Source organism: Callithrix jacchus, chromosome X (genome assembly GCF_049354715.1).
Source record: "Callithrix jacchus isolate 240 chromosome X, calJac240_pri, whole genome shotgun sequence".
Taxonomy (NCBI): domain Eukaryota; kingdom Metazoa; phylum Chordata; class Mammalia; order Primates; family Cebidae; genus Callithrix; species Callithrix jacchus.
Genome location: NC_133524.1, coordinates 100,890,841 through 100,914,312, shown reverse-complemented (window position 1 = coordinate 100,914,312; position 23,472 = coordinate 100,890,841). Strand labels below are relative to the sequence as shown.

The 23,472-nt window shown below is 36.8% G+C and overlaps 1 protein-coding gene across 2 annotated transcripts in view; it reads right to left on the bottom strand.

Annotated features, from left to right (window-relative positions):
* Window positions 1–1,602: 1,602 nt before the first annotated feature.
* FAM199X (family with sequence similarity 199, X-linked) overlaps window positions 1,603–23,472 on the bottom strand; it is a 31,445-nt gene continuing 9,575 nt past the window's right edge. The window contains exons 2-6 of one of the 2 annotated variants that reach the window (XM_002763140.6): window positions 22,877–23,096; window positions 11,927–12,076; window positions 11,523–11,684; window positions 9,767–10,033; window positions 1,603–8,191 (exon numbers count right to left, since the gene is read on the bottom strand). In XM_002763140.6, the coding sequence (XP_002763186.1) occupies window positions 8,021–8,191; window positions 9,767–10,033; window positions 11,523–11,684; window positions 11,927–12,076; window positions 22,877–23,096 (970 nt within the window). In that variant the 3' untranslated portion in view covers window positions 1,603–8,020. The remainder of the gene's footprint in view (window positions 8,192–9,766; window positions 10,034–11,522; window positions 11,685–11,926; window positions 12,077–22,876; window positions 23,097–23,472) is intronic. The other variant, XM_008989711.5, reaches the window with a different exon arrangement.

Genomic DNA, 23,472 nt, shown 5'->3' with positions numbered 1-23,472 from the left:
TTAAAAAAAAGCATATAAAGGATCCTGGTAACAAAGGAATAAACTGGAATGTTAAAAATGTTAGCTCATTCCAAAGAGACGCAACACTGTACCTAAATCTAGTATCTACTAACCAATTACTAAGAAACAAGGATACCATAATACAAACATCCCACTTCCCATGAGATCCAAACTCATGGTGAGAGGGCAAAGGATTGTCCAACCCAAGTAACAGTGACTATGAAGGCTCTCACAAGAATTAATAAAGAAAAAACACTCTGGGCCAGGCGTGGTGGCTCATGCCTATAATCCAGCACTTTGGGAGGCCGAGGTTGGTGGATCACCTGAGGTCAAGAGCTCAAGAACAGCCTAGCCAACATGGTGAAACCCCATCTCTACTAAAAATACAAAAAATAGCCAGGTGGGATGGCAGGTACCTGTAGTCCCAGCTACCCTGGAGGCTGAGACAGAAGAATCGCTTGAATCCAGGAGGCAGAGGTTACAGAGATGTGCAGTCCTCATACCACTGCACTCCAGCCTAAGTGGCAGAGTGAGACACTATCTCAAAAAAAAAAAAAAAAAAAAACACTCTGAGGGATGTTTCCAAAAATCACGTTTGTACGTATTTGTAAGCATAGTTTTAAACAACTGGAGTCTTTTAAAATGTATTCAGTTCTGTGTCCCAGCACTGTCATTTACAAGTGTTTTATTTTTATTTTTTTGCATCAAAGAACCAACTCATAGAGAAAGCTGCATGGCAGCATCCTGCAACAATAAAAACTGTGAAACTGGCCCAAACTTCTCACATTATTCAAACATTGAATCTTACAGTCAAATAAAATGGTAATTCTGAGAACTTTCTCTATTAAACCACCAAGTTCTCAAATTTGATAGTGGCTTTTATGAAGCAGAAAATGAAATACAAGCTGGGTACAGTGGCTCACACCTATAACCCCAGTACTTTGGGAGGCCAAGGCAGGAGGACTGCTTGAGCCCAGGAGTTCGAGACTAGCCTAGGCAAAAAAACTTTTTGTAGAGACCTCATCTCTACAAAAAAATTTAAAAATCAGCTGAGTATGGTGGCATGTACCCATGGTCCTAGCTACTTGGGAGGCTAAGGTGGGAGGGTTGCTGGACCCTAGGAGGTTAAAGCTGCTATGGGTTATGAAGGCACCATTGCACACCAGCCTGAGTGACAGAGTGAGTCTTAAAAAAAAGAAAAAAATAGTTTGCTTTCCCTCTCACACCAATGACCTACAACAGTTAACTATGGGAAGCAGTTTTTAGCCACTAATTACTGTTCACTGATAAAATAGTGATAATGGTCACTACATAAACCAGCAAATCTCTAGAGCAGCACTGTCCAACAGAACTTTCTGTGATGATGGAAATGTTCTATATTCCATGCTTTTAAATACAGTAAATACCTTGTAGCCACATGGTAGCTATTGGATACTTGAAGTATTGCTAATGAGACTAAGGAACTACATTTTAAATTTTACTTAAATTTTAATTCATTTAAATATCCATATGTGGCTAGTACCTAACATACTGCCCATTATGGTAGTCCCTAGCCAAATTGGAGCTCTAGAGTACCTAAGAAAAGAAACACACACACGTACATTTCACCTAATATCTAACTCACATTTATTAAAAATTGAAGATTACAGAAAAGCATGAATAAGATTGGCATCATTAAGCAAGCTTAACTTACCTTTTGACTAATAAATGAAAGTATTTAATAACACTAAAGGATTTTTGAGAATAAGGTCTATTTCAACCTTACAAATTAAAAACAAAAGCAAAGCAGCTATTCTTCAAAGGAGAAAGCAACCACAGATCTCCCTCTAGTGGCAAAAGATAAAGTTGCTGCTGAAAAGCTCAATTGCTCCTCTATACATAAAACTGCTCAGACATTTTCTTTTATAAAATTCTAACTTGGGGCCGGCGCAGTGGCTCAAGCCTGTAATCCCAGCACTTTGGGAGGCCGAGGCGGGTGGATCACGAGGTCAAGAGATCAAGATCATCCTGGTCAACATGATGAAACCCCGTATCTACTAAAAATACAAAAAATCAGCTGGGCATGGTGGTGCGTGCCTGTAATACCAGCTACTCAGGAGGCTGAGGCAGGAGAATTGCCTGAACCCAGGAGGCGGAGGTTGCGGTGAGCCGAGATCGCGCCAATGCACTCTAGCCTGGGTAACAAGAGCGAAACTCCGTCTCAAAAAAAAAAAACAAAAAAAAATTCTAACTTAAGATTCTAAATCAATATATAAGGAAAATCTATTTTTTGTCAACAAAAATAAGACCTGCTTCCCAGTAATAGTATGGATTTTTAAAAATTAGACATAATTTTCACCTACTATGAATGCTAACCTCTCTAGAAATCTGATCTCTCCAGAAAAAAGTATTTTGCCAATGATATTTGGGTATCTGGGGCTTTCACCAAATAAAGGTTTATAAAGCCATAACCAAACTGTGAGCATAAGAAATGGAAGCAGTTCTTCTCTGTTGGTAAATACTCTGGGATAGAGCATGAAAGGAGCTTATTCAGAATATAAAGTTGTAAGCAGCAGTGAGTGGGGTTTGAAACAACTCAGGGTACATCAAAAGAAACAGTATGATATTATAAGAGTTCTTAACCAAAACAACACTTTTCATTCTGGTATTCAGTTTCAAAAGACAGCTCTGCCACATCGCCAGTTTTAATTGCAACCATACACACTCATTTGGATTTCACTATTGAACTACTTTTAAGTACAAGAAGGAACTCAAAATAGAAACGACTTGTGATACAGCTATTGTTATTCCCTCACAGCTTCAGGGAAAACAGGCTTTATATACACTGTAGTAAGTACAGAATGTACAGAAGACAGGTATATATACAAAAGTGCATTAATGTAGTAATACCTTTAGCAGGAATACAGGAAAAAAAATCCTGGTTAACAATCTGATACATTACAGCATTTATGACTACTTGAAGATTCTCCAAACCAGTCAACTTCCTACTTGCTTTGGTTATGATATTGCTGCTACATAACTAATCTTTGAAACTAAAAAGCAAAAGAACAAAAACAAACCCACAATTTGAAATTTTTACCCATCTGTGAATTGTTTTGCATTTACTTGTGTTTATTATTAATAGTTTTTGATAACAGTCCTTAAATTCCCAATGCAAAGATTCAGAATAGATAATACTTGGTTAGAGTACTCAAATAGGAAATTAAATGGATCCACTACAGGAAAAGACATTACCGCTCCATTGCTAAAAGCCTCAGGTAGATAACCTAACCACAAACCTCAAATTCAGTCTCAATTTAAATCCAACAGGTCAGCTACTGTTAAAAGCCAGCAGCTCCACAAAACAAGTCATGGCTTCAGACCACTGTTCTTTAGAACAATTCAGAATAGTAAGTGTTAACTTGTTTTTTATAAATATAGTCTACAACTACCTTTACGTAGTTAAAATGTATATGCATAATTAGAGCAAGTCTCTTTTTCTCCTCCATCCCTCACCACAAAAATGAACACAAATTTCCACAGGTTTTCTTGGCCACAAAGATGTAACAAAGAAATCTGACAATTAAGAAAAGTACTATATATTGAATGTAGAGAAGACAAAATAAGTTTTTCTGAGTTTGGTAGGGGTGTCAAATTAAAATTTAATTTGCTGTTATATATGATCTAGGTTAAAACACTACCTTTATTTAAAAAAATAACTGGAGGGAAAGCCAAAAATAAATAATTTTGTGTTAAAAAACAGGAAAATAAAATTTTAGTGAGTCAACTCAGATCTTCAGCTGTACCATGCAACTTCCTTATTTTTAATGGCCATTTAGAAGAATTTTCAGAGTTCCTTCTAAGCCTTTTGGAATAAGTAAATTATTTTCCAAAGAAATAAGACCTAAGCATTATAAGTAGCTATGTTCCAGATACTATGCTAACAAAGATGCCTAGCTTAAAATATCTCAGATTATTTTTATTCACTTAGCATAATTTTATCTTTAAGACAAAGTTTATCTTACTTTATCAGACTTAAAATGAATCCAAAGTTACCACAGTACATGTGTATACAAATACTTATTTCCTAATAGTACTTTTCATGATTAAATTTACTTCTAGTTCAGACATGTTGAATGAGTCAGTAACACTCAACATCAACACTATCACTTAAATGCAACTGGGGATTTTCCTATTAATCGTCCCAAACTATAAACAAACTGTGAGTACCCTCCACCAATTCCAAACAAATGTTTTCCTTGAAGACAGAAGTGCTAAAAGGTCATTTGTTAAACTAAAGGAGTGTGTTCCAGCTATTACACAAATGAATTTGAAGAATTCCTAGAGAATCAACTTGCTATGTAATCTCTGTCCTTAAGTGCTTTTGTCTGTACCCTGAAAATTATCTTTCCAGATATTAAAAGTGATCTGGTTTGAAGAAGTATCATGGCATATGATCTTTTTCAGAGATAAAAAAAATACATTAAGCCACACTTTAGATAACTTTCAAGGCTCTTCAATGATCTTGCTAGGCCAAAAATACCATTACGCAAATGAAATTTAAGATTTGAAGGTTTTTGGTTTTATACTCTATTACCATCGATTGGTTCAATTTAATGGCTTTGCTTACTGATATCTAATTCCATGGGCATTATGCAAAACAAGTTACAACACTTGGATTGTTTTTGAGTTTTGAAAAGCCTGATATTGACAAAAAGTACAGAGTTCACCCCTTTAAGGCACATGAGGCTACACAGAGTAAGCCACAAACAAAAAGTCTCTGCTGGAGAACCCAGAAACAAACAAGACTTCCATATTGGTTGTATATTAAATTCCTGGCTAAAATATGAAGACACTTGCTATATTTCATAATTTTTAAAGATCATCGGAATCCGGATACCTTTACATAGTAGTTTCCTGTAATTTTTCCTTTATGAGAGGATTTAGCACTTTTAAAAGCTAAATAAAATGAGAAGTTCACCCAATCTATAAAGAGTCATTATTTTATAAGTCAGTTTCTGAGATTAATTCAGCAATATCTAATTTATCCAAGGGATAGAGGAACTGGACAAATCTTCCATAGTCTAACAAAAATGAGGTAAGTCTCACGAAAAAAAAAATGTTATTTTAATTCTAAGTTCTTGTTGGGACAGAATGAGGCCCTTTATGCCTCACTACACATTATAACACACCACCTTCCTTTAATTCAGTTGCAAAACTATAGAAAAATATTATATATGTTGTTTTGTTAAATGCAAGTCTCATCCTTTAAAAAAGCTGTGGTAGGAACTGAGATACACTATAAGATCGCTAATAAAATGTTTCTGGATAAATCTGTGGGAAATTTATTACGCCCTCAGTTAACAAGATTTATTTTCAAAAGGGAGACTTAAAATGTGCTCCAATGTCAGTTCTCTACAGATGAGAACCAATACTAGAGCAAGTAAGTCTAGCTTTATTAACTGGTTAGTTAGCATTTGTATTTAAATTAATATAATAATTTACTAGGTTAGATTGTTTTAAATTGAAATAATCTACTGAATTATTTTAAATTGAACTCAGAGATATACCATATTGAATAAATTATTACTTGCTCCAAGAAAAAAAGCAGTTCAAACTTTGTATTATCTATATGAGATATTAAAACAGAAAAGAAGTATAGCACATGAACAGAGACAAAAGAGCTTTCTATGTCTTTTTCTGCTAGTTTCTTTTTTGGGGGGACAGAAGACTATTTAATCTCCCTCTTGGATCATAAGCAAGCCCAACTTATTTAATTATTTTCTTTTAATCAAAGGAAATATTTTCAATCGCCTTCAACCCAACTTTATGGACGATCTCTAATTTATAGTACTATAATGACACTGTGTAAATCTGGATTTACACAAAATTTCATGATGCACTTCTATAAACATTCAAAACTTTAGAAACTTTAAAAATTGACTTTGGGGCACTTTGGTAAACTTGTTTACTAGTGACTCAAGTTAAACTGAAAGTAATAAGACTCTGTGATTATTGGGAGAGTAGAGGAGTTTATCTTAAATTACATCATGACCTTGTTTAAGATTTCATTTTACTGGTCACTGTAAAGTAAATCGTTTCTAACCATTTGAACAGATAATGCTGCTCTATGGTCTCCAAAAGTGGTCTGTTTCCCTTGAAGAATAAATAGGTATAGATGGCAGGCAATCATTTTGTGGGATTTTGCTTTTGCTGAGAGCAGGTAGAGAACTTAGATACAGTTACTCTGCTCTCTTTCTACACTTGGAAGGGAAAACAATGAGGTTAAGTTGTTCCATCTCCACAGAATATTCTGGTGTCTATCCCCAAGCTCTCTTTGGGTCCTCTAAGCTGGTTAGGAGAACCAAAGAAGGGGAGGGGGAAAGTAAGGACTACTCCAATTGAAAGCCATAGGCACATATATGTTTTATTTTAGTAAAAATTTCAAATGAGGGTTATGGCCGTACCACAGACCTTGGCAAAGCTGCAATGTATTAATTTTTATCCTCAGTTTTCATTCTTTAACCTTTAGGAACCAAAATGAAATCAAAATTTTAAAACATGATTACAAGCCTTTGTATCAACTGAGAATTAAGAATTTAAGTCATGAATCTTTTTCTTAATAAGCTACTTGACATAACAAAAAGTAAAAAAAAAGTAGAAATCTAATTAACCTCTGTACTCTAGAGTTTGAAAAATATTGATTACAGCTCTTCCTACAGAATCACGATCACCTTCAAAACGCTATCCACAATATGAAAATTATGAAAGCCAGAAAGCAGCTTGATTGTCAGTAGTATCAGTTTCCATCTTCAACCCATGTGAATGTTCAAGACATGTGGTAGAAGAAAAGGAATCACTCTATTTCTAATGTTCATAACAAACTCTCTATGAAAACATTTAAAGAAACTCTATGATTTCACAGTTAAAATTAGAGCTCTATTAATAACCAACAAGCTAAGGTGTTTTCTGTATCTCATTGCTCTGTATGTTTCTAGCAATTTATAGAGAAGTTTAGCAGAACTATAAGGGTTTTCATCAGTTAATTTTCAACATTTTTAACTAGGTCACATGCCAGAAGATGTTACACCAAATATTTAAAAATTAGAGCTGTGCTGAAAAAAAAATTACTACAATAAGAACATGAGAGAGATATAGACTGATTTCCTGCCTGAGACAATTTTACAGCCTAAAATTTCTGAAAGCAACAGAAAAGCAGAATTGCTTATTTTGCCTAATTACTTTCACCATTTAAATATTAATCAACATAGTATCAAGTCTAAAATTTGGCTACTAGTAACACTGTTTCATTAGTAGTCATCACTTAACAAAAAAGGATTCTGAACTTATATAAAGTAAAAAACAAAAACAAATCTAATGGGAAAAAGACTAGGGCCTGTTCTTATACCTTTGAGTCAATAACGAATGAAAACAGACAGAACTAAACCTAATGAAGGCACTACAGTAAACAGCAATCCACACCTTGCCCACCCCCACACCTCAGAATAAGATTTCCACCAGGAATCAAGAATTATGCTATGGTCCTTTAGGAAAAGTAAACTAAGAAATCATAACATTAAGAAGGGAACTAAATTGCGATCTCTACGCATGTATTTATACTGACATAATAAACTGTCAGCAGTACCTTGAAATCTTCTAAACAGTATATGTACTAGTCTTTGAAGAAGCCCACTTCACCACCATAAACTTTAAACAGTCAAAACATTTACTCAAGTCGTGGTTCTTAAACTAGAGTGTGCATCAGAATAACCCTGCACTTGTTAAGAAACAATGCTAGGCACCTCCCTGTTGGTTTCTGATTCACTAAGTCTGAGTGTGGGGCCCACTAGTATGCATTCATACCAACTTCTCAGGTGATGCTAAAGCTGCAGGTCCTGGGACCACCTGCCAAGAACCACTGGCCTAAATTATTAATGGTATATCAGCACAGCCCTAACCAAAATTTTGGTCAGGAAGCATGTAAACCAATAAGGATGGAGTATGTTAATGCTCACAAAGAACGCTGATAAATTCACCCTTATTACATCAAAACATCAACATCTGCTTCATGGTCTTCCTCAGTCACTTTCAAGGACAGCACCTCTTCATTAAGGAAGAGCCCACTGAGCCTCTCCTTCCGGGCCTGCCTCTGCTCCTTCAGCTGCCTCTTGCGGAAGGCCTTCTGCTGTAACTTCCGCTGCTTGGATCGCTTCTGTCAAAATAAAAATTTCTAAATCAGTAAGGTTTAGTTTTTTGCATATCTACCCCAAAATGTTTTATGGATCAAATTCTCTATTTTCTAACTTTAAGAGCTGTTCAAATCCTTCTGTAGTATGAACCTTGTTCCAATAAGTGAGCCACTGGCTTAGGCTTAAAAATGATTCTTTAAGATTCTAATTTTGTGCTATTTGACAGTGACTCTTTGGTTAGGAAAGGTTGAGGCAATCATTTTGGCTAGTGATGTGTAACAAGTCACTTCAAAGACTTCTCTTTTAAATTCAATTAAAGTACGTTGGTGTAAATGCAGAGTGAACACACAATTAATATTAGGGGACAATCCTGAATATAAATGTAGAAAGCATTGCCTAAATCTCTAATGCTTATGAGTCTCAGGTGCCTTTCATCCAAAAACACTAGCAATCTTACAATGGCAGCGAAAAAAAATCATGCCTTTTTCGTATTAGGCAAATATCATCTTTAAAACCCATCAGAGGCTGGGGGCGGTGTTTCATACCTGTAATCCCAGCACTTTGGGAGGTTGAGGCAGGCAGATCATGAGGTCAGGAGTTCCAGACCATCCTGGCCAACACGGTAGAACCCCGTCTCTACTAAAAATACAAAAAATTAGCTGGGCATGGCAGCACACGCTTGTAGTCCCAGCTACTCCGGAGGCTGAGGCAGGAGAATTGCTTGAACCAAGGAGGCGGAGATTGCAGTGAGCCGAGATCGCCCTACTGCATTACAGCCTGGGCGACAGTGCGAGACTCTGTCTCCAAAAAAAAAAAAAAAAAAAAACCCCACCAGAAGCTCAGTGGGTACTCCCATCCTTGTCACTGGTGAACTGATACTAAAAAGAAATGACCACTTATCTAGAAAAATTCCTTAGCAACCAACAAAGCTAGCTATGTTTCTGCTACTTCCGAGTCACCACTGGTTCACTAAAGAGTTAAAGAGATTGTCTTATCATCTTTAAACTGGCTCCAGATTCTTGCCATTGCAAGGACTCGAACTCCCCTGCTAAGCCACAGGGCCATTCTAAATATACTTACACCTTCTTTTTTTTAAGTGCCCGACATTATTATACAGAATTTTCTCAATTGTGAAAAGAGTAGAAATTAGAGAAAATATTATATTTTTAAACTAGCTAAGAAGAAACATTCAAGATTAAAACATTAAGAAAACATTTAACACACACAAGACATACAAAACATTCTTAGGAGCTAATAGACAGCAACATCAGCAACATAGTGAGATTCGCTCAGTAGTGAGTTGCAGTCAATATTGCAATCTTGAGAATAACTCATTATTTCCACCAATTTATCTTACTTAAAACAGACACAAAAATCAGATAAAATTGAATGCAATATGGTTTTCGGTCAAAACAGCATTTCACAGCACTCAGCCTAGAGTGCTTGGTTCAACAGCAGAGCATCCTGCTTGTTCAATTAAGACCAAAACCCACAGGCATCTAGATAGCAGGATCATTTAAACTCTTCAAGAAATTTATATGAAGGAGTGCTAATGTTAATATTGAAAGGTAAAGTTCTGTATTGATTAGACGTTTTACTTTTGAATCCCGAATCCGCTCTGCTGCACTTGCAGACAGGTTGCTGTCACTGTGTGCTCGACTCATGTTGGCACTGGAGTTTGAAGCAGAGTTTCCAACACTGGACCCACTGCTGCTTGCAGAACTGACCATGCTGGCACTGCTGCTGCTGGCGCTGGCACTGGCACCGCTCACTCCACTGGTGCTTGCACAACTAAAGTTGCTTCTCTTCCAGGCCTCTCTTGCAGGCCGTTGGCGAGGGCTATGCTCCTTGATATAGTTTCTGACCTTGGGACGCACAAACAGAAACTGGTTAGTGTTGAACCTTGATGGTTCTACCTTCAAAATCCTGGGGAAAAAATCATACTGCACTTGATCTAATAGATTGTCAAAAGTGCTGCAGATGCATATATAAGGTAGAACAGAAAGGCTAAATTTAGAAACAAGTACAAGAAAACATGGACAATGTTCAAAATTCTAGAAAACATGTTATAGAGCTGGATTTTAAAAGCACATAAAATATAATCAGTAAATGGAAGGCTACTGGCATTCATAATTTAAGACTATAAAAAAAATAGCACTCAAAATAGAAATTAACAATAAAAGAAAATAGATGAGATGAGGCATTTGTTAAAGGTATCCACTTAAGAAAATTTAAGTAAGTTGCTGATTTTATCTAAGATTAAGGTATTTCCATCTTAGCTAGGGGCCAATGGTACCTGTCTTCAAATGCAAGACATCAATTTACCATATTAATGAAAAATTTGCTGGAATGTAGAAAATTACAGTATGACTGCTGGGAGAAATACTGAAATGAGAGAAATTTTTCATAAATAATCATAAAGGCAAAACAAGAAACAAATCAAAAGTAGAACATAAGAACCTAAGTATTCATTCAGCTATGTACCAGAGAAAAAGAACAGCAAAAATTGTATTTAGAAGATACCAGAGGCTGGGTGTGGTGATTCACACCCATTAATTCCTGCACTTTGGGAAGCCAAGGTGGGTGGATCATGAGGTCAGGAGTTCAAGACCAGCCTGGCCAAGATGGTGAAACCCTGTCTCTACTAAAAATACAAAAATTAGCTGGGTGTGGTGGCAGGTGCCTGTAATCCCAGCTACTCAGGAGGCTGAGGCAGGGGAATCACTTGAACCTGGGTAGCAGAGGTTGCAATGAGTCAGCTCATTGCGCCAGTGCACTGCACTCCAGCCTGAGCGACAGAGTGAGACTCCATCTCCCCCCACCCCCAAAAAAAAAAGAGAGAGAGAGAGAGAGAGAGAGCGAAAGAGAGAAGATACCAGAGATACATATTTCTGAACAGCAGAGGGAAAATTCACTAGGTTTCACCCTAGCCTGGCTCAATTATTACTCTATAAACCTTCTGAAATCCCTCAGTTCAGATGTTTACCAAAGAATAGCTCTCATTAATTAGTATTTTGATTGTCAATTAGTCACCTGTAAACTGAGTCAGAATAAATCTATATCTTAACCTAACCACCCCTTAACCTAACCACCCCATAAGTGGTGACATTAAATTTCAAAGCCTAGACAACTGAAGATTAGGTTCTAGATTTACACTGATCCCAGAAAGGTACTAGCAGGTGAGATGTACATAAAACCTCTCAAAACTATGGAACATCATTTTTTCTAATATTACCTTTCACAGCAGTGATTTGGCCTTAATTATCTATGTATTTAAATATGATTATTCAAGTCTACATTTTATAAGACAGTGGTATTTTAAATAGGTAAATAATGTATATTTTCTTTACATACCTGCTTCAGTTTTTCATCTGTGAGACAGTTAAGTTCAATAATAAACTCACTGTCTGTGGGGGAGATTTGGGCAGAAGGATCAATGATCTTAATAATATCAAGTTGCTCCCGAAGACCCATCTCAGTACTCACTTTCCGACTCAGATACTCAATATATTCCACCTATGTGATGAAAAATTACAACAAACAAGATCATTGCTAAAACTTCTGATCCTTTATGTCAATTATAATGTATTTACATATCAGAAGCACTGAAGGTTATATTTGTTCCCTGAAAAACAGTTAAAGCTCAAATTCAGATTTACTAAGCAATCCACATTTCCCCAGTAGCTTTAAACAGGCAATAAACTGAGCTTCACCTTGTCTCCACATGAGCTTTTAATTAAGAATGTCAAGATCTTTACCTGCTCATCATTTGTCATTGCACTCCAAGGGAGTTCATCTAAATTCCGGTGCTTGTTTTTCTTTTTAGGAAGCAGGCAAGGTGAACTTGGAATACTGGGTATGACATCAGAAAGTACATCACTCCCACTGGCAATATCACTCCCTGGTAACTTTATAAAAATAAGGAGGGTAGGGGGAGAGAAAGCAAAATTTTTTCAGACTACATTTGAAATACCAGAATATATTTTCAACATTTAAAGTTACTTGTAATGAGACTGACTGCTGCCAGCTGTGCTAAGAGGGCTTCCTTAAACTTTTAACATAAGACTAATGGCAGCTGGGCACAGTGGTTCACTCCTGTAATTCCAGCACTTTGGGAGGCCGGAGGCGGGCGCATCACCTGAGGTCAGGAGTTCGAGACCAGCCCAGCCAACACGGTGAAACCCTGTCTCTACTAAAAACACAAAAAATAGCTGGGCGTGGTGGCGTGTGCCTATAGTCCCAGCTACTTGGAAGGCTGAGGCAGGAGAATCACTTGAACCCAGGAGGTGGAGGTTGCAGTGAGGGAGACTGTGCCACTCCACTCCAGCTTGGACAACAGAGTGAGACTACATCTCAGAAAACAAAACAAAACAAAAAAACACTAATGGCAAATATAGAATCAGAGGATATTAACTCCGATCCATGCCTATTTATACAAAGCAGCAATATAATATATATTCTTTGCATATATTTATTCAATGAAAGATGTTTTTGAAAAGCTTAGACTCGTAATCAAGACTTATTAAAATGGCAACTGAAGAGTTGATCATCACTAAAGTTTTTAATGTATAATGATAATCTGAGGAGGGCCTCCATACTGTAATGAATAAGCAGCACTGGTCTCCATCTGGGAAGACCCAAATGATATGCCACTAACTGGCTTTTTGCCAGAGACTGTGCTAAACATACTGTCAATATAAAGACAAATACATCTTGGTCCTTGTTCTCAAGTCTGTATTAGTGACCTCAAGACAATTAAAATAAATTAAAGCCAGGTAAAGTAGCTCACGCCTGTAATCCTAGCACTTTTGTGAGGCTGAAGCAGGAGGACTGCTTGAGCCCAGGAATTCAAGACCAGTCTAGGCAATGTGGCAAGACCCATCTCTATTAAAAAAAAAAAAATTCATGACTGTAATCGCACAACTTTGTAAGGCTGAGGTGGGAGAATCACTTGGGCCCAGGAGTTCGAGAGCAGTCTGGCCAACATAGCGAGACCTCATCTCTATTAAAAAAAAAAAAATAGCTGGGTGTGGTGGTGCATGCCTGTGGTCTCAGCTACTCAGGAGGCTGAGGTGGGAAGATCGCTTGAACCTGGTAGGTTTAGGCTACAGTGAGACATGTTTGTGCCACTGCATGCCAGCCTGGACAACAGAGTGAGACTTGGTCTCAAAAAATAAATAAATAATAAAATAATTTTAAATATGTTGTTAATATAAAGCAAAACACTTTAAGGACCAGAAGCATTATAAGAGAAAAATTATAAAAACATCATATAAGACAAAGTGTAGACAAGAGAAGGAGAAATAAAAGCAAGTCTAACATACAGAAAATCAACTTAAAGTGAGATAAACAGCAAAAATATGTGCTATAATTTTATACATACTTATGTGTATTTTTGCACTTAGGCATATACTCATATAGTCATCACCAGGACCAAGGTAATAAATATATCCATTACCTCCAAAAGTTAGAATGGATTTAATTTTAAATAAATGTATTTAAGTCATTCATCAAAAAGATAAAATCTTTTCTTCTATAAGGAACACATGACAATTTTCATATATACTGACTTCATTTTTACAAGGTATAAAACAGCACCTTTTGTTGTTTTTTGGTTCTATATAGTTTGCAATTGCATCTGAACTCTGGATGATTTCTTGGCTTTTGCGATTACCCAAAAAAGAAGAGCTACATTAGTCATGAAGATGATTTTGATCCCATGTATTAGAACTCCTACTGTGTACACAGCAGTATAATAGGTACAGGGGATTCAAATGAGTGTTAAGTTCTTACACAAAAACTTTACTTGGGAAAGTAATACAACAACACAAACATATAATTATACAACACAGCACATGATGAATGCTGGGTTTGAGATGACAGGTCACCAATGGAAATATCTAGCAGTGGGTTGAAGCTGCAGGATTAACTTTTGGGAGAGCTGCAACAGACTGCAGGCAGGCACTGGGGAATCAATCACAAAGTAATAAATGAAACCACAAAGACAGGAGTCAATCACTATGCAAAAGATGACTATGATGTTTACAATGAAATTGTCAAAGACAGAGGCCATTCTTTCTATGTCCCCTTAAGTAGCTACTACTCTTAAAAACCACATTTTCACTATGAAAGTTTTTGACAAATCCAAATACATAAGTGACTACCAACAATCTGTATTACTTCTTTTAAAATCTCAGTAAGGGACAGGTACAGTGGCTCATACCTGTAATCTCAGCACTTTGGGAGGCAGAAGTGGGAGTATCACCTGAGGTCAGGAGTTCAAGACCATCCTGGCCAACATGACAAAACCCCATCTCTACCAAAAACACAAAAATTAGCTGGGTGTGGTGGTGCGTGCCTGTAATTCCAGCTACTCAGGAGGCTGAAGTAGGAGAATCACTTGAACCCAAGAGGCCGAGGTTGCAGTGAGCAGAGATTGTGCCACTGCACTTCAGCCTGGGAGACAGAGGGACTATCTCAAAAAAAACAAAACAAAACAAAACATAAAATCTCATTAACTAACACTGCTTGTAACTGTTCATCCTTGACCATAATGTTATCTAGTTGGTGTTATGAAAGGATGATTGCTGAATGCACATACGAATGCCATCTTTTTTTTCAGCCTTTAATGGCAAAAAAGAAAATGCTTTGCTATTTCCCCTTTGACTTCAAATCACATCAGAAATCTCCCTGTGGCCCCTAAAACAAAATGAGATACTTCTTATCAGATAAAAGGCCTTCCCTACATCATGCTCCTTCAATAAATGAGGCAAAAGTAGGAACTCTTGAAATATCTATACTTTCAAAATATAAGAAAAAAATTCACCTAAATCTTCCTAGAGTATCTGCTAGGCACTTAAATCAGTACCTTTACTTCTATTTATGTGTCTGATGGGGATGGAGGGGTGTAAAAAAGATAATTAATGGAACCTTGGCCATTTTTTTCAGGGAGAAGTAAAAAGATCCCAGAGTTCAAATGCCGGCTCCACTGCTCACTAGCAGTGTGACCTTGTGTAGGCTAGTTTCTTTGAGCCTCAGAGTTTGGAGTAAAATGTGGTTAGTACCATCAATCTCAAAGCACTGTTGAGTGGTTTAAATGTGGTAACATGCCTGGCACACAGGCAACACTCAATAAAGAGATGTACTTTTCTTTTTCCATCCTTTGCCATGGTTTTGGACCCTTTAAAAAAAGTAGCACAATCCCTAAGAGAATGTCACATGTTGCTCAAGTGCCTGGGTTGTTTCACAAGATAGTGTTTAAGAATGATAGGGGAAAAAGGAAAAGGCATTCAGGTAAGGTGTATAATTTAGTAAAGTCAAAAATGGGGAAAACATAGTGTGAGGTGACATATATCCTAGAAATCATATATCATTATCATTTAATCATGCCAAATTTAATTAACACAGAAAATCATGCTAGGGATTTGAAAGTTCAACAGAAGAACCAGAAACTGTCATATGATATGTAGAAGTGAATAGATAACATTTTCTAAGAAGTAACTTGATGAAACTGGTCTTTGGGAAGATTAGTTAAAAAGCACCATGGGGAAAAAATAGAGTGAGGGACGACTGAAATTAGATAGGAAGCTCTTGTAATCGAGGCCTGGATCAAAATAAGCAAAACTGGAAAGAAAAATGGGCATAGGAAAAATGTCACATGAAAACAATTTACAGTTATTGAGGTCTTTAAGTGTATCACTCTGGGTGCAGTGCAGTGACTCACACCTGTAATCCCAGCACTTTGGGAGGCAGAGGCAGGCGGATCACAAGGTCAGTAGTTCAAGACCAGCCTGGCCAATATGGTGAAACCCTGTCTCTACCAAAAATACAAAAATTAGCTGGGCATGGTGGCATGCACCTGTAGTCCCAGCTACTTGGGAGGCTGGGGCAGGAGAAGCGCTTGAACCCAGGAGGCAGAGGTTGCAGTGAACCAAGATTGGCATTCCAGCCTGGGTGACAGAGTGAGACTACATCTCAAAAAAAAAAAAGAAAGAAAATTTATGAAGCTGTTTGATAACTGAATGGATAAGGTAAAAAAGAGTCTCGTTTTGAGACCAGAAAAAAAACTGGTGACATTTCAGGTCATACAACCCACCAAGAGTGATATACTTAAAGACCTCAATTTTCACAGCAAGGTAACTGAAAAGATGTTACAGATCTTCTATTCAACACCCTCATTTTACATATAAGAAAAAATGATGTCTGGGGAGGGTCATACAAATAGTGGCAGAATCCGAAGTAGGACAAAAATCTAATGTTTTCAACTATGCCAGATAGTTTTGCCTGTCTGGCAAGTTTGTAATAAGAGAGGAATGCAATTTGGGATACAGAGGGTTTGTAGTGATATCAGGAGAAGCAAGCACAAGTGTCCTTTGGACGGACAATAGTAATTTTTCACTAAGTTTGAAGACATGTCGGCCAGGTGTGGTGGCTCATGCCTGTAATCCCAGCACTTTGCGAGGCCGAGGCTGGCAGATCACAAGGCCAAGAGATCAAGACCACCCTGGCCAACATGGTGAAACCCCCTCTCTACTAAAAAAAAAAAAAAAAAAAAAAAAAAGTACAAAAAATTAGCCAGGAGGCCAGGCGCGGTGGCTCAAGCCTGTAATCCCAGCACTTTGGGAGGCCAAGGCAGGTGGATCACGAGAGATCGAGACCATCCTGGTCAACATGGTGAAACCCTGTCTCTACTAAAAATACAAAAAATTAGCTGGGCATGGTAGTGCGTGCCTGTAATCCCAGCTACTCAGGAGGCTGAGGCAGGAGAACTGCCTGAACCCAGGAGGCGGAGGTTGCGGGGAGCCGAGATCGCGCCATTGCACTCCAGCCTGGGTAACAAGAGCAAAACTCCGTCTCAAAAAAAAAAAAAAAAAAAAAATTAGCCAGGTGTGGTGGTGCATGCCTGTAGTCCCAGCTACTCGGGAGGCTGAGGCAGGAGAATTGTTTGAAACCCGAAAACGGAAGTTGCAGTGAGCTGGGATCGCGCCAATGTACTCCAGCCTGGCGATAGAGCAAGACTCTGTCTCAAAAACAAAACAAAACAAAAGACATGTCACAAAGCACAGTCTATTTTTTCCATGTAAACACTGTAATTGGAAGTTGCAACACTGGATCAAGGACTCAGCATCAAATAATGGGTTAGTATTAAATATTAAGGTCATCGAAGTGGAAATGTCAAGTAGTCAATTGGAGATATGAAATTAGACTAGTGGTTGTACAACAGAATTGTATGGGCCCCTGTATATTTATTAGACTAGCAATTTCCCATTTTATAACTGATACTATATTTCAGAATAAATACTTAATGACCCCCGGCCCATATTTTTCATGGGCAATATTTGGCATATTTGTATTACAGTCAGTAATTGTGAAACATAGGGAGACTTAAATCTCTGCCATATTTTCTGCAGAATGCAGCAGAATTTTATGAGTAAGCTCGTTTCTGTAATAGCTGATGTGTAATTTCAGATTGCACCTCTAGGCTTCAAGTGTGACAGCTGATTACTCACTCTTTAAATTATCTAAGCTTCCCTGTTCAACAACAGAAATAATCTCTCAGACTCTTAAGACTAGTCAAATATATCCTTAATAATAAAACGACTGTAAGCAAAGAAAATTATCAGCAAAGCAAAATGCAAAGATGCTAATTAATTCTAAGGTTAAAATCTCATCTTATTAAAGTAAGCATTTTTCTTCCCAGAGAATCTATAAATCATTTATATTTACTTTACTAGTAACTGAAACATCTGTTAAAAAGAAAGATTTAAACAGATGTAGTTTTTATTCATAACAGAAGTAATACAAATTATTAAACTACAGTAAATGATTTTTAGTCCATATTAATCCTAACATATAATTTTAATTATCTTCTTGGATAATTTACTGCTCATCATTATGAAATCCCACAAAGACAAGATAGCACTTTAAATCTTTCAGCATATTTAAATAGCAGATATCCATGGTAACAGAGTACCCATACTCCAATTTCACAAGTCAGAAAACACATACTAAGGCAGGTCTGATGTTTGTTCCAACATCATAGTCACTCGTGTACATTAATGGTGAGCGGCTGGGGATGGTTTTCTACTCTACTCATAAAATGAGTGAAGAAGCCAGCAATTAAAATTTTAAAATGCCTGCCACCTTGTAACATTATGGATAACTCTAAATAAATCATATAAAATAAGCAGAAAAAATATTTCTTAGAATTACCAGGACTCCATCTGATTATGCTTTACTAAGAATCCTTATAGTCTGATTTTAAATACAAAGTATGCACACACACACAGAGAGAGAGAGAGAGAGAGAGAGAGACAGAGAGACAGAGACACAGACAGAGGGAGAGACAGACAGACACTGGCTGATCATGGTGGCTCACGCCTGTATTCCCACTACTTTGAGAGGCCGAAGTAGAAGGATCGCTTCAGCTCAGGAATTCAAGACCAGCCTGGGCACCAAAGTGAGACCCCCGTCTCTACAAAAAATAAAGTATTAGCCGGTTGTGGTGGTTCCCACCTGTGGTCCCAACTACTTAGAAGGCTAAGGCAGGAGGATTGCTTGAGCCCAGGAGGTCAAGGCTGCATTGAGCCATTTTTGCACCACTGCACTCCAGCCTGGGTGACAGAGTGAGGTCTTATCTCAAACAAAAAGAGACACTGAAAAATTCATTATGAATATCATGAAAAAGTTTATAAGATCTTAAATGAGAAAATCTTATTAAAATTTTTTAACCAGAAGAGGAAATACTTCCTACCTCATGAGGCCAGTATTACCTGGACACCAAAGCTAGACAAAGACACAACCAAGAAAGAAAACTGCAGACCAATATCCCTTAGAAATATAGATGCAAAATCTTTAACAAAATACTAAAAAACCACATCCAGAAGCAGACTGAACTTCTCCCCTAAGATTAGGAAAAAGACAAGGATGCTTACTTTCACCACTTCTATTCAACAGTGTACTGGAGATCTAGTTAGGGCAATTAAGCAAGAATTAAAAGGCATCCATTATTAGAAAAAAAGAGGGAAAACTATCTCTATTCACAGATGACATGATTATATAGAAAATGATAAATAATTCACACAGAGGAATATTTTTTAACAAATGATTTCAGCAAAGTTGTCATGATACAAAATCAATATGCAAACAGCAATCGTATTTCTATACATACACTAGCAATTAACAATATGAAAATAAAATTAAGAAAACAATACCGGCCAGGCATGGTGGCTCACGCCTGTAATACCAGAACTTTGGGAGGCTGAGGCGGGCAGATCACCTGAGGTCTGGAGTTCGAGACCAGCCTGGTCAACACAACATGGCAAAACCCCGTCTACACTAAAAATACAAAAATTAGCCATGCATGGTGGCGCATGCCTGTAATCTCAGCTACTAGGGGTTGCTGAGGCAGGAGGAATGCTTGAATCTGTTAGGCAAAAGTTGCAGTGGGCCGAGATCACGCCACTGCACTCCTGCCTGGGCAACAGAGTAAGACTCCATCTCAAAAAAAAACACCACTTACAACAGCATCAAAAAGAATACAATATTTAGGAATAAATTTAACCAAGAGAGTGAAAGACTTGAAGACTGAAAACTACAAAACATCTTTGAAATAAGGAAGCCCTAAATAAATAAGATATTCCATCCCATATTAATGAGTTGGAATATTTAACATTATTAACATGGCAATACTCCCCAAAGCAATCTACAGATTCAATGTGATCACCATCAAAATTCCAACTAACCTTTTTGCAAAATGGGCAACCTGATCCTAAAACTCATATGGAATTGCAAGGACTCCAAATAGCTCTGTTGCCCAGGCTAGAGTGCAATGGTATGATCCTGGCTCACTGTAACCTTCACCTTCAGGGCTCAGGCAATCCTCCAACCTCAGTCTCCTGAGTAGCTGAGACCACAGGTGCATGCCACCATGCCTGGCAAATTTTTGCATTTTTTATAGGCATGGAGTGTTGCCATGTTGCCCAGGCTCATTTCGAACTCCTGGGCTCAAGCTATCCATCCACCTCAGCTTATCAAAGTGCTGGGGTTACAGATATGAGCCTAAACAATCTTTATAAAGAACAACAAATTTGGGAGAACTAACACATCTTGATTTCAAAATTTACTGAAAAGCTATGGAGTAGAACTGAGAGTCCAAAAATAAACCCACACATCTATGATTAATTCATTTTTGAAAGGGTGCCAAGATGATTCAATGAAGAAAGAATAATCTTTTCAACAAATAGTGCTGGGACAACTGGATACCCACATGCAAAAGAATAAATTTGGGAGCCAGATGCAGTGGTACATGCCTGCAGTCCCAGATACTCAGGAGGCTGAGGTGGGAGAATTGCTCGAAACCAGGAATTCGAGACCAGCATGGACAATACAGCGAGACTCTGTTCTTAAAAAAAGAAAGATTGAGTCTGGACTCCTATCTTACACAATATACAAAAAGTAACTCAAAATGGATTAAAGACCTACATGTAAGAACTAAAACTCTAAAAGTCCGGGAAGGAAACAGGTGAAAACCTTCCTCATCTTGGATTAGGTAATGGTTTTTAAAATACAACATCGTAAGTACAGCCAAAAAAAAAAAAGATAAATTAGACTTCATCAAAATTAAAAACTTTGGTGTCAAAGGACACTATCAAATGAACAAATGCTATCAAGTGAAAAGACAACCCACGGAATGGAAATACATTTTTTCAAATCATATATCTGATAAGGGTCTAATAGCCAGAATATAGAAAGAACACTCACAGCGCAACCATAAAAAGTAAAATAACACAATTTTAAAAGGGGCAAAGTATTTGAATAGATATTTCTCCAAAGAGGACATACAAATAGCCAATAAACACATGAAATGGTGATCAAAACCATAATGAAATACCAATTTATACCCAGTAGGATGGCTATAAACAAAAAGACAATGCCAACTGTGGACAAGAATGTGATGAAATGGGAAAATTCATAAATTGCTGGTGGAAAAGTAAAATGGTATAGTCACTCTGGAAAACATGTTGGCAGTTCCTCAAAAAGTTAAATATCAAGTTATCATATAATCCAGCGATTGCACTCCTAGCGGTATATATCCAAGAGAATTAAAAATATAAATCCACATAGAAACTTGTATCTGAATGTTCACAGCAGTATTATTTGTAACAGCCAAAAAGTAGAAACAACCCAAAAGTTCATCAGCTAATGAACAGATGAATAAAATGGTACGGTACATCCATACAGTGGAATATTAGCCATAGAAAGGAATGAAGTACTGTTATATGGTACAACATGGATGAACCTTGAAAACATTATGCCAAGTGAAAGAAGCCAGATACAAAAGGCCACATATTAGTCCATTTATAAGAAATATTCACAAAAGTAAATCCATAGAGAAATTAGATTAGCAGCTGCCAGGTGATAAGGGGGAGGGGAGAATTGGGACTATGTGCTAATGGGTATAGGATTTCTTTTGGAGGTGAGAGAAATGTCCTGGAATTAGATAGCAGTGACGGCTGCACAATACTGTGAGTATATTTATAACTACTGAATTATACATTTCAAAGTGATGAAAATGGTGAATTTCTAAAAAGTTTTAGGAATTTTATAAATTTTTAATCCAAATAATATGAAAAACAAAAATGGAAGGGTTGTGAATTACTTACTTTCTTTAAAAAATCTCATATATTCAGTGTAGCATCGTTTATAACAACAACAAACTGAAAAGAACCTAAATAGCCATTATTAGAAAATGGATTAAGTACATTATGATCTAGTTATGGAAAAGAATGAGATGTGTTAGTTAAAAAAAGGATAGGGCCAAACAGTGGATGAAGTAAGATTCCATGTGTGTTTTTAACAGTGTACAAACACACTTGTATCTGCATAAGCTCCTAACAGTTGTAACCACAGTAGAGCGGGACTTGGAGACTTTTTTTAATTTGATGTCATTCTGTATTATTTGAAAGTTGTTTGAAATTATAATACTCAATTCCACTTTTGGAATAAAACTTCAAGTATTCAGATGGCTTTCAAACATAGTAGGCATTCAAGTTTATCTAGTGAATAAAATCTTTGCTGTATGCAGGGGAAATGTCTTTAAATGTTTTATTGTTTTTACAGTCAGAACATGGATATTACACAATCTAAATTTTCTGACAAACTGCACTCATTATAAGGCAGCATTTTGAAATAATTTACCAAAAAGCTATTTTACATGGTATATATGCCACAAGAAAAGTGTCAGGTGAAAAACATCTCTACATGCAAACAGAATACAAAATGGGAAATTATGTATTTCTGATGACAGAACCAAAAATAATGGTTTATGATATTAGATACATAATGCGACTGATATGTGCCCTATAAAAACACAAAAGCTATTTATTATAAGGTAGGAAGAGTAATTTTGCTTGGACTCATGCATAGAAAAGTACTGATAACATATAATAATGGTAATATTACACAAGTATTAAATTACATAAAAATCTACAAAAGGATATCTATAGCATCAGGGGCCTAAAAGGTACATTAGCAAAAATAAAGATATCCCATTCAATTCTTAACCATAAAATATGTTGTCAGAGAATCTCCAGGACTGGATAAACATTAGAGAAATTTACTTTGAAGTAGAGATGAAAATATCAAAAGAGAAGTTTATACTTCTACTTCTGTAGTAATAATGCCAATAAAAGGGAAAAAAAACTTACCTGCCATTCAAACTCGCTATCTGACCAATCCCAGTAAGTGCTAATAGAAGAAGAGACATCACTGCAGACACTCCCCTCAGGAAATAAATCAAAAGAAGTGAAGTCCTGATCATCTAACAGGGAATAACAATCATCTTGATCTCCAACAGACACAGATGAAAACAGCTCCTCACTGCCTTCTGAGCTGGCAACGCTTGTTCCACAAGAAGTTAGGTTCCACCTTCAAAAACACAACACAAAAATCACAAGAACTACAAAATCCACACAATTTTAAGGCTTACTTTACAGGACATATTTGTAACATTTATAAAGAATGTGAGGGTTGTTTAGTATTTTTAAAAGAGCCCTTACCTTTTAAGAAAACATACCAAAATATTTATGAATGAAATATGTCTAGGATTTGCCTCAAAATAAGGAATGGGTTGGGAAGTAGATGGGGTACAGATGAGGCATGATGCCATAGGTGAATAAATATTGAAGTTGGGTGACAGGATTACACTTTTCTACTTTTGTAGCTGTCTGAAAATTTTTGTAGTACACTATTTTAAAAGAAAGAAGTATTTAAATTAGGACTAAAGTAAAATCTTCATCCATAA